The sequence below is a fragment of the Trifolium pratense genome, linkage group LG7, assembly GCF_020283565.1.
Source record: "Trifolium pratense cultivar HEN17-A07 linkage group LG7, ARS_RC_1.1, whole genome shotgun sequence".
Taxonomy (NCBI): domain Eukaryota; kingdom Viridiplantae; phylum Streptophyta; class Magnoliopsida; order Fabales; family Fabaceae; genus Trifolium; species Trifolium pratense.
In genome coordinates this window covers 43,363,852-43,375,866 of record NC_060065.1, presented here as the reverse complement: position 1 = coordinate 43,375,866, position 12,015 = coordinate 43,363,852, and the positions used below count along the sequence as shown (strand labels likewise).

The 12,015-nt window shown below is 33.3% G+C and overlaps 1 protein-coding gene across 1 annotated transcript; it reads right to left on the bottom strand.

Annotated features, from left to right (window-relative positions):
- Positions 1–1,704: 1,704 nt before the first annotated feature.
- On the bottom strand, positions 1,705–11,511 carry LOC123895116. Its single transcript, XM_045945330.1, has 8 exons — positions 10,992–11,511; positions 9,667–9,783; positions 8,597–8,679; positions 6,725–7,179; positions 6,250–6,422; positions 4,409–4,494; positions 2,536–2,669; positions 1,705–2,426 (listed from the first exon to the last, which is right to left on the bottom strand). The coding sequence occupies exons 1-8, from the start codon at positions 11,340–11,342 to the stop codon at positions 1,927–1,929; spliced, it is 1,899 nt and encodes a 632-aa protein (XP_045801286.1). The 5' UTR covers positions 11,343–11,511; the 3' UTR covers positions 1,705–1,926.
- Positions 11,512–12,015: the final 504 nt, after the last annotated feature.

Here is a 12,015-nt window from a genome sequence, read left to right as displayed (position 1 = left end):
TTCAAGCCTTTTGGTGAGGTGGTCAGTGCCAACCTTGCTGCTGTTGATCCAGAGTGTAGCCGTCATCGTGGATTTGGCTTTGTTAAGTTTGTCAACATGGAAGATGCTCAGCAGGCTATTCATAAACTCAATGACTCTGGCCCCTATGGCTGCACCGTTAGAGTTGGTTGGGTCCCCCGCCCCAAAAAAAATCAACAACCTAAAAGGGGACCAGAAGTGACGAGCAGTCGCGGTCGAAGCTAATGACAGTTGTTTTTGTTCTTTTTGCTTGCATAGTTATTTACATGTTATTTTTAGTTTATTATGAGATATGCTGCGGTGTGTTCTTTGTGTGAATTCTCGTCTAGTTTATTATAGTAGTTATATATGAAAGAGTAAAGATTTGCCTAACTCAAATTAAAGAAGATTGTGGTTCCAATGTTTGTTTTACCGTGGCTCCCAATTGTTACAAGGAGAGACCTTAGAGCAACTCCAATATTTGTAAATATAGTTTGCCTTGGCATGCAAGTTTCGAATTACAGTGAGAACAAAATTACGATAACATTGAGATTTTATTCAAACTTAAAAGTGTAGTTTTTACAATATTACAATAACTCAATTGCAAGTGTTTTTGTCAAAGAAAATTTTTCTTCAGGCTCCCCAAGTTTCTCCAAGGCCTCCAAAATTTTGTTTTTACCCTTAAAAATCAATTTGAAATCTATGTTCTGAACTTTGGAACGTAGTTTACAAATGAATTTTACATTGAGTTGTTGAAGTTTAACGACATGTAACTTACAACCATGACAATATATCTACAAAATTTGGTAGTTGATCAATGTTATTTGTTTCAAGTTTGGAAGAACAATTACCATTGTATTCATAATGTTGTCTCCATGATTGCGTCTAAAAACTTCTTGAAGTTGAGTTGTCTCCTGGAGGCTGTAAAGCGGGCCAAGAACCTCCTGCGAAGTTTGTCCCACGAGTGGACAGAGTGTGGCCGTAAACCTTTGAACCAAGTCATGGCTTCACCTTTGAACCTTTGTACTATAACCGGGTTATGAGATCTTGCAAGCTTTACTCAAGATAAGAATGAAAATGCAGTACCAAATTCGCTTAGCGACATAGTTTTGTGGTAACCCCTTCTGAGACATAGTTTTGTGGTGAAGTTGGGTTTGATCAGTATCAAAAACTAAATGAACAAGGCTATTGAAACTGTAACATACAGTAGGGAGGAAAGTTTCCACGCCATTGTTAAATCTCTTCCTAGGTGGCATGCAACACTAATTTTCTTCTTCTTCCAAATAAGCTAAAATCAAATAAGAAAAATACTCATATAGCACAAACGCTTATGTATAAGTTATTTCTATAACAAAAGATAAAATAAATTTAAATTGTTTTTGTATCGTAGAGAACTTATAAAAAATAAGCTGAAAACAACTTATGAACAATGTCATAAGCTGTTTTCATAAGTTCTTTCAAATAGTATCACAAAATTTATAACAGTAAATAAGCTCAAAACTTGTGTCTTAACTTGTAACATTTGAAATAAGATAAATGATAGATAATTAATATTATTCTATAAGTTGAGCATGTATTGCAAAAATAATTAAAGAGCTCAATATATAAACCTCTTTAATTAGTATAAATTCTTCATAGAAATTCATCACCAAGATCATAAAATTGTGATGTTTAGATAAGTTTTACGATTTTGCAACATAATTTTAACTCTGAGAGAATGGTTTGTCTTTCTATACTAATCAGAAACATTAATCCAAAAATATATGCATGTGTTATATTTGCTCAAATCTTCTTATAAAGATAACTTTGACCAATAATCTCAAAAACTCATACAAAACTGTATGAAGTTAACCATAAAATCTATACCCAAAACTGATAACAAATTAATCAAATAATGATTATTCCAGATGTAATAAATATATCTTATCATTATAATCTTATACATGAAGCTTTCTTTGAATTTTTGTCATAAATTACATATGAATTTCTCTTGTGCTCATTCAAGAATAGCAATAAATTCTTGTCATTTTCTTTTTTTAAATGAGAATAGGCCTTCACAACATAGTTGAATTCTTGACCATACAAGTACAATGCACATGCTGCTTTGTATGTGAGTAGCTGTAAATCACCAGTTTTACTATTCGATTCAAATTCGCTATTACTGAAATATCTCGTTAGCCACCAGCGACAGCGAAGATTCCAAGATTTTGCTGATATACCTTCTGTAAATATTTTTGGTGTTTTGCGAAAGGAAGAATGTTGCACACGTCCTCTTTCATTTTGAATGGAGCATGTAGACATTTGGTCTTCTTCATGGAGAGACAATTTAGAAAGACATAAAGAGAACATCTTCCATGTATTGTACTCTGCATCTGTAGCATCTAAATGTGAAGCAATAATTTCCAGAAGAGATTCGAGACTATATTCCCCTGCAACATATCAGAAGAAACCAATTAATAAAGGAAAGGAGAAGAAAGCAAGTGAAACAAAGATATGAAAATTATTCAATTTATCTGAAATTTTTATGAAATAAGGTACCTATTTGGTGCATCCTTATAAGTTTTGCTAAAGAATCACGACATGTTGGATCCTTCTTTAGTATATCCTCATAACAGCTTGAAATTAAGAGAGAGTTGTTTCGATCAAAATGCTCCAATAGAACAGCTCGTAATCTGCAACCGCACACATCAGTAACTTCATAACATAACAAAAAAGCATTATGCTTATCTCAAGTTGCTGGTTGAAGTAGGGGTTTAGATAGAGAGCATAGAAACAATAATTATTAAAATATGATTGACAATTTGAAGATTAAGCACTAACCCCTATTTATAAGAATACAAGACTTCTAATCCTAAATGAATAGGGAAACAAATCATTATAATAAATAAGTAATAATATGGAAATTAATCATAAGAGATGTTCTAAAATATTAAATTAATCCTATAAGATAATTCAAGTTCATGCTAATATGATATATTTTTTCTTATATTCTACCATTCCACTCAAGCTAAAGATACTGAGTCAGTGCTTGTAGGACCTGAAGCCTAAACTTGAAGGAGTTGCAACTTCAAACCAAATTGAAACATACTGGACAAGCGCTTAAAACAGCAGAAATCATAACAATTGAAATGGGTAGTGTTGGTGGCATCACAACTTTGAACGAAACAGGAACGACAAAAGTAGCAGTGGAGGCCGTGGTGTGCAGTGCAGTCAAATAGCACCAAAGAATCACTTGAAAGCAGTGCCATAGGCAGACCTAGAACCAGAAAAAACAGAATCTCTTTGGAACATAATCTATCAAACATGAACCAAACTAGCACACTTGACACGAGAGACAGCTCAAACAGCACCGGAATCGCAAGAACCACGAAGAACAGACCAGAACAACCTAAAAGAATACTCAAATAGAAACTACGGCAAAAATACAGAATTTCATTAGGAAACAAATCTGGATTCAGAAACAAAAGTGAGGTGGCGAAAAAGGTGACTAACAAGGCGGTGCTTGTGGAGGTATGGAATGTGAGAGCGGGTGGCATATTTCAACTGGTGGTGCTTGGTCAGACAAAAGATAAATAGTGTCTAAGGGGAAAGACAACAGGCGCAAATAAGGAAACTGTTGAGATATGTATATGATTTGAATTATATTATGTTGAATAAACGAGTTAGGATCCTCTCCATTACTATAGTTCTAATTGGCATCTAGATCTCTGGTTTATTTTTTCTCAGTCTTGTTAGGGTTTTTCATCAACAGTAAGTGCTGACCATTTATTCTTGAATAACCAAGTCAGAAACTCATAGGGCCCCCCCACTGCTACCGTCGGACTTCCACCTCATACACCCCTGGTCTTGCCCGACGACGATCTGTCAGAATCCAAACAGATGTTTCCGGAAAACTGCCTACGTGCTGCCCAGAATGCTTTCATTCACAGACACGTGAGACTGATTATATAAAAAAAAAAAAAAAAAAAACAGACACGTGAGACTCGTGCACCTCCTTCAAGAAGTCCAATTACGACGCCGATTCCACCGTTCAACTTGTCAGTGTTTTTCTGTCTTTCCTTGGGGATAGCTGTCTAATTTAGTTCCTTCATCAGTAGTTTCTGGTCTACCTCTGGTATTCTCTCTATTTTTACATCTGTTTCTGTGCATCTTTGATCTTGTGCACGCACTTTGGATTTGTTTCTGCACTTACATGCAATAGCACTACTAATATTATGATCTTTGTGTTTATTGTACACATATCATATCATGTAAATAGCGATAGTATCTCCTATATTTTTTCAATTATTGCTTTTAGCCTAAATAAAATTGACTCCACACCACAGTATAATTCAAACACACATTTTTATCATATATATTCATATATCACTCTCATTTTCTCTCTTTCAACAATAAGATAAGGGATGTGTACCTAATTGGGAGTACAGAGTGTGAACTATTGCATTGGTTCTCAAGCAAAGTTAGAGCATCATCAACTTGACCTCCAATCAGCAACAGCTGTCAACAGAAAACAAATTGAAACCATTGATGAAATCTCATTGTAGAAAGCAGTGATCTTATATATTGTTTCAGGCAGGTACAAAATATGCAGGTGCATGCAGAGAAGGAAACTTACTGCAGAGTTGCAGAGCACATTTAGTTGTTTTGTACAAGTTAAAATGGAAAATTGATTTCAAATAATCCAGGCCAATGATCATTTTATGTTTGTACACACATTTGGAAAAAAAAGGCCAAATAGTATCCCAACAATTAAAAATGGTGGGTTGAGATTTAAAAATACTTTTTTAATCACTAATAACACGCTCTTAAATGCATGTACGTATAAAATTTGAAGGTTGTGCTTCAGCCTACTTAGAGGATGTCAAAAATCAACTTAGTTCTTAATTTGAAAAATTAGTTCTCAATTTACCAATATTACATGATAATTAAACCCAAGTTTAATTTGAATTATACCTTCCTTATTTCTCCACCTTGTCATTCTAAATTATTAGAAATTTAAATATGCTTCACTCGAAAATTGCTGATGCTAAACTAGTTCAAAATATAAATTTAGAGCCGTGCTATATAGTATGATACCTCAAATCGACGAACCGGCACGACATGGTATTTATTGGTCATTTTATATACAATTGGTGCAGCCGTGCAGGTATATTAATACCTTGTTTGTCAAAGTGCATATGGGTATATTATTGATTAATAGTATTAGATTAGTCCATGTGGGTATAATAATTTATTGGTTAATATTAATTTCATGATTTTATTTTTTTTACAATGATATTGGTATGGAATTTTTACCGCTGTTAGCGATGACAAATCTCCATCGAGAAACATGTGGAGCACACAAGGTGAGTTCCCCTCTCTTAACCGAATTTTTTCCATATGCATGTGTTGGAAAAAACAGACATAGACAAAATAAAAGAACACAATCACAACACAAAAATATAACGTCGAAACTCCAAAACCAGAGAAAAAACCGCGGACTTTGTCAAAACAGACAACCAGAGAATATCACTATGTGAAAATTGTTACAACACATAGATTACCCTCAACTTTCCCTCGGCCCCCAGTACACCCACTCTTCAAAGCAAATATCTAACTACATCTCACAACACTTTAATAAAAGAGTACAAGAGAAAAACAAAAAGTCAGATATAAGCTTAAAGTGCGACTGACTGGTGCAACTAAAAACAAAGAACTTAGGTCCAATATATAGTGGGACTTGACAATCAACCCCAACAGTATGAACCAATAATCAAACTCCTGACCACATGCTTAAGAAACCAAGACTCTTACCACTTGTACTAATTCATTATTGATAATTTAATTTCATAATTTAATAATTGCATATTAATTAATGTGTACTCATGTTTTGAATCACTTAAAATTATGATAGAAAACTAAACAGATGTAACAATGAAACAAATCGTGCAAGTTGCACAACAACGATGCGTCGTGCACTTTAGCATTTTTCATAAATTTAAGATGAAGTTAATTATTTTGAAGAAAAACAAGATCTATTTTATATCAATCAATTTACTTAAAACTTTTTTTTTGTGATAGGACAAGATACTATTGAATGATAGTTTAGAAAAGCTTTACACTAATAGAGAAATCAAAGTTAATTTTTTGTTTAATTTTGGGGAGGGGGTATGTAACTACTAACTTGTTATAATGTCTACCGTTTTAAACCATTTTTTTTTAGTTTATTGAACAACTACCAATACGAAATACCAAAGATAGTATGCTCCATACCTGTATTAATGGAAGTAATGCTGCTGATGCAACGGATAATGCTGATAAAATGGATGTTGAGTCCAGAGCTTGATGTAAATACTTTACTGCATCGTTATAGTAGTCATTAACCTTGAACTCCAACAAATCGTTCCCATCCGGAAAACGCAAGGGCAACCACAAATCAAGTCTCCCTAAATAAAGGCATAAGATCAAAATTAAAGTTACAGGTGAGCTGAATAGCAACGACTATCTAAAATATAGACTGATCAGAGGTTTCTTTAAAAGAGTAATCGCAGGCAAGAGAAAATTAAAACTAGCCTTATCAAACAATTATGCAAGACAAAATCAATATATTCAATCTGACAAGAAAAAAAATCAGATATGATAAATTCAATATACAAGCATATGTGCATGCACATTATCATGCATGTGTGCAGCCACAAGAAATAGATAATCCGCTGTTAATGATTAATCAGAAAATGAAAAAGCTTACCAAGAGCATACAAGTCATCTTGTGTAAAAACTCGAATGTTAGAAGGTTTTTCTATTCCTTGACTTTCATCAGACATCATGTAAAAATTTTCTGGCTGAATGATATGATGTGATGTTTCTCTTTTAAGGTTAGCATCAACCTCCATGGCAACAATCATATCTTTACTGAGGCCAATCTCCTTAGAAATTTGTCTTTTATTCATGACAGATGAATCTGAGTAACATTGATATTGGGAGTCTGCCATGTGCGACTGAACTGAATTATGCCATTCTGACTGTCGAGACTTGTTGCTGAATGAGGTTCCCTCCGTATGTGAGTTCTCTTGACCTTCAATTTGATCTAAATCTCTCCACTTAAATTCGTCAGGAATAGAAGAAGAATACCACAGCTCATAGAATGTCAAACCCATCATCATCTTCGAAACAGGATCAACATCAACTCTTTCTTGCTCAAGGCTAAAGAATACACAAAAAGACAAATAAACAAAAAGAGAGAGAGCAAAGGGGATAAGATGGAGGAAAACTTATAGACCAGTAAGCAAACATACTTATAACAGTATTTCTCAAAACTTGAAATTTATTTTTGAAGTATAAATCATCATTAATGAAGGACAAAATGCATTATCAACAGATATTTTGCAATTGAAAAACATGTCAAAGGTATAAGTCATATTTAAGTGGAGTTTACTTTTTTCAATAGAATTATCTCGACAATTAAATGAACCAGTAGGGTCATCCCAAGGCTACTAGTATTATATATTGATACTGATTATAGATGGTAGTGAAATATGAATTGTGACCTAGAATACTAAAAGTGTTATTCTCCTTCCATGTATTGGTGAAATCCTAATAGATCTTAGGAAACCGACAAAATCTGGTATCTATAAGATGGTGAGGTGAGCTAATCATTCCCATTTTCAGTATATTGACCTGTTTCAAATATTATCCTCGTCAACACTCGAGCACTATCACTGGATCACTAGGAATATTGAATATTGAGTTTATGCTTATGTATCTTTGTTATTTGTCTTCTTTAGTATCATAAGTTGTAATTAGTCGGTTTCATGTACCATTACCCTACAATACATATTCTTAATAATTAAGGTATTGTTCCTAAATGTCTAGAGAATTAAAATACTAATGGTGATAATCATTAATACTTTATCAACCATTATGAGCAATATAAGTATTACAGAACAATATATAACCCCCTATCAAAGAATATAACAGTAATGGCATATAATCGATTGACCACATTATTTAGCAATGACAAGTTTTGAAACAATCCACACCTAGTGATAGAATAGAGCACTAGGACGCCATAGGTTTTTGATGGCCCAATCATTGGGCCCAAACTACACACACTCACATGACATCATCTTCTAGAACTAACTAGAAAGGGAGGGAATGATAGTTAGTTGCATATTCTCTTGATTTCATGGTAACGAAACAGTTATAAGAGATAGAGGGTAGAGCTGCGAAATGCAGTCAGAAATATTGTTAAAGAGTTTGTTAAGGAGAGATTCTCCCTGATAGGAGCATTTGCTCTGGTTAGGAGTTCTTGAACTCTGGTTTATTATTTCAGTTGTGCTTTTCACTATTGTAGAGTCTTTGTACTAACCTTTCCCATAAATAAAATACAGTTTCATTACCTTGATTTTATGGGTTCTATCACCTAGTCCTTGGTATCATGAGGACTAAAAAAAGACAGCCTAGGACTATTACCACAACACTATGCATTTTGCAAGACAGTGGTTTGGTTTCATCATTCAAACCTATGACTTTCTAGTAGTTACAGAATAGCAATTATAATCATTGTTCCAAGGCTCCCCTACAGGTAAAGGACTAAGCATTAAAATTTAAGATAACATACACTAGAGCAAGCTGATATGCACCGTCAACATTGCCTTTCATAAGATAGAACAACATGAACTCCAACTGAACTGCATATCTGCTCTGCATAACAAGTAAAAATACACAATAAACTTGAATGCTTTTAACAATCAACCTAGCAGAATCAATTCATGAGCAAATATAATTTATTTATCGACTAGAACTAAAGTTAGCAGAGAATTTGGTGAGATAATTTGCATTGGATAAAGCAGAGTTGCGCAACAGAAAGCTGCCAACATAATGTAAATGGGACCAAACATATAATCATTAATCACAACCTTGATTACTATCACAGTATCACTTAGCTTGCACGTGCAATAAATTAATAAGAAAAATTTACAAAGATACTAAGAATTACATTAAAAACTTAGTGCATCTTTGAAAATTGCTTCAATGTAAGAATTTTCTGCATGTAAAATTCAGCGAGAAGGTAATGCTAAAGGAGAAAAAAGTGGAGGAAAAAAAAATTAGTAGATGGTAATGAACACTGAACATTAAAGCTGGAATGTGGTCAGTGTAAACTCAAGGCTTTCTCTTCTTTCTGCTTTCTTACTATTAGAGTTTTCAGGATCATTCCTTATAATTTTCAGGTCCATTTATCTATTCATTCTTGTTTTCACTTTGCCTACTATGGCATGCAGCAATTTATAATACTCTTAGTGATTTGTCAGAAAAATTCTAAAAGATCATTTATAATTTTTTTTTTTTTTAATCAAAAAGATCATTTATAATTTATTGTCCCTTTAAATAGGAAAACAGTATTCCCTATGCCAGAAGAAAATAAATGTTCATTAGAAAACTAATCTTTTAATGAAATTGTTATGTTTTTGTCACTGTTTTGTCATTCTTAACAATTTCTCAGCCTTAATCTTGAAATTTTCCATCTTGATGAGAAAACATTAAGGTAATAAGTGATAACAACTAGGAACTTAAGAGCAAGCTATAAGTCAAAAGTAGATGTACCTGACAATAAAGCAATTTTATCAACATTTAATATAAAGGTAGCCACTATACAAAAAGCACCGGAGCAGGAATGTTTTTGAAATATACCTCTAATGGCCAAGTCTTCATTGATCCAATCTTCTTTGCCCAAATGTCATAGAGATTCCTGATCCTTGTTGAATTCATGGAATGGTTTGGTACATGATTAAGAAGCTCCAGTAAAACCTAAATAGTTATTATACCATTTTTAGAAAGAGGAGTGGAAGGTAACAGAAGCAAGGGTGTTGAGTGAAGAAGGGCAATACTCACAAACAACACTGAAAAATACATGAATGATAATTACAAAAGATGAGTTCAAATCATAACCATATAAGAAGGTCATGGACACAACTATACAGGTATCAAATCAATTAGTGTCAGACAATTGTTAAGCCTGTTAACATTGTCTAGCTCCATAATTATTGTACCATATTCAAACCTTCTTTTGAGGCACCACAGTTTCAGCTATGCTGAGACACAAGAAGCTGGACATCTGAGTTAGCTTATACCCTAGCTTGGATTATCTTCTAGTTTACTGTTAGGATTTCTCAGCTAAGATAAGTATTTGGTTCCTAATTTACCATAAGGACAATTATAGCTGGCCTCAATCTCTGTGTGAAGCAACTATTTAGAAGATTCATAGTCAATGCAATATGATTTCAACATTTGTTTAACTATATCAACACTAGTCATGTCTAGAAAAAGGAGCTAGTCTTCCACAACATGGGAAATCACAATTCAAATGTCCAAGGAGGCACCAATATTTAGTGTCTAACGATTCCTAAAACATGAATGACTCCTATAGGATTAGACCCATGGTTTACAACAACAAACACTTATTTTCCAATATGTGCTAAAAAGTTTTTCCAAACATATTCTATATCTTTGAATTTAATCAATATTATGCACTATCACCGCAGAACAGCTTTACACTAGTTCTGCACAGACACCCAATGAAAATCTATTGTTTCGCCATGTCACTCCACTTTTGTTAGTGTATCTTAAAATCAATGATGTGATATAGCAAAATAGAGGGCACTTATCGAATATCAATTAAATTACACCAGCAGTGTATTTCCATTAAACTCCCATTCTTTTCATCTCAGCCTATAAACTTATTTGCTAAACCTCTCAAACAGATGAAACAAAAGCATAATAAAAAATGACACACAACAAAACACATTTACAAAACCCATAAAACAATGTTGTCTCCCCTAGGCCTATGGATGTAGTTTTTCGAACGATTAGTTTTGCTATACAGAAAGGTTTAGCGGCACAATTTGTTAGTCGTCTACCTTTCGTTCATGTGTAATTATCTTGACTATATATTATACTAGATAAAACAATAAATTTGAATTTTGACAAACAACAAAAGTGAGAGAAATAAACAATACCCAAAACTTGAAACGGTTCTTCAAAGGAGAAGTATCATGAACAGTTCCTTTCAAGTAAACACTCATAACACCACTAGCTCCAACCCAATCATGTTGATTAACAAGCTTACGCAACAAGTAATGTAACCTCTTCCGATGTTCCGATCTAAGAGGTTTAGTACAGAGTCCAAGAACATAGGAAGGTCTTGTTAACGATAACCTGATTCTCATCTCTTTCTTTTTCCTCGCCGACAGCTGGCTAGTATCGTCGTGCTTGTATGCCGGTGTCGCCGCCTTTCTCTTGCTACTACGGGGAGTCGATTTGGTTGGTGTGGCGCCGCCATTGTTGGTAATGTGATGGATTTCTACCATTGAAGGAATTGGTGATTTGTTTCAATTGAAATAGAAGTAGAGATTTTGCGATAACTTAGGTTCTCTGATGAAGAAGAGGGATGAAGTTTCGAAAACAGTGGGGTTTTGATGACGGCAGACGGTGGCAGACGATGGGTGACGAATCGAAGAAGAAAGGGTTTTAATTCATTCCGCGGCAAAAATAAATATATATTAAGGTTTTTTTTTTTTTTTTTTTTTGTATAGTGTCCAATTTAATTTTTAATTGATTATTTAAATTATTATAAATATCTCAAATCTTTGTTGTTTTTATTTTTTAAATAGATTTAAAAAAAGATTCACGAGCACTCCACTTATTCAACTTTAAGATGAATTTTCTAGTTACTAGATTACTTGACAAAAAAAATCACAAGAATCTCAAATATTTTCAAGGATTTTGTGAGATTATTTGATTAGCAATTTGTTTTTATCTTTAACTAAAAAAGTCTAACAAAATTCACTACATAAAAGAATTCATCAAAATCTATATACTTTCGAATACCAAAAGATATTTTTATAATTTGTGAAAAATGTCAATTGAATACCAATATATTTTATTGCCCTAAAAAAAATTTGATTGTCTTAATTTTTTTTTACGCATTGTCTTAATTGAATACCATAAAATTTGTTTATTATAAATAACATTTTTTCTACT

Bases quoted from the DNA above. Each gene is read 5' to 3' on its own strand.
- LOC123895116 (XM_045945330.1), bottom strand. From the start codon at position 11,342: ATGGTAGAAATCCATCACATTACCAACAATGGCGGCGCCACACCAACC. The intron at 9,784-10,991 runs GTATTGTTTATT...ATAACTATTTAG, and splicing joins AGAACCGTTTCAAGTTTTGG to GTTTTACTGGAGCTTCTTAA. The intron at 8,680-9,666 runs GTATATTTCAAA...CTTGTTATGCAG, and splicing joins TGAAGACTTGGCCATTAGAG to AGCAGATATGCAGTTCAGTT.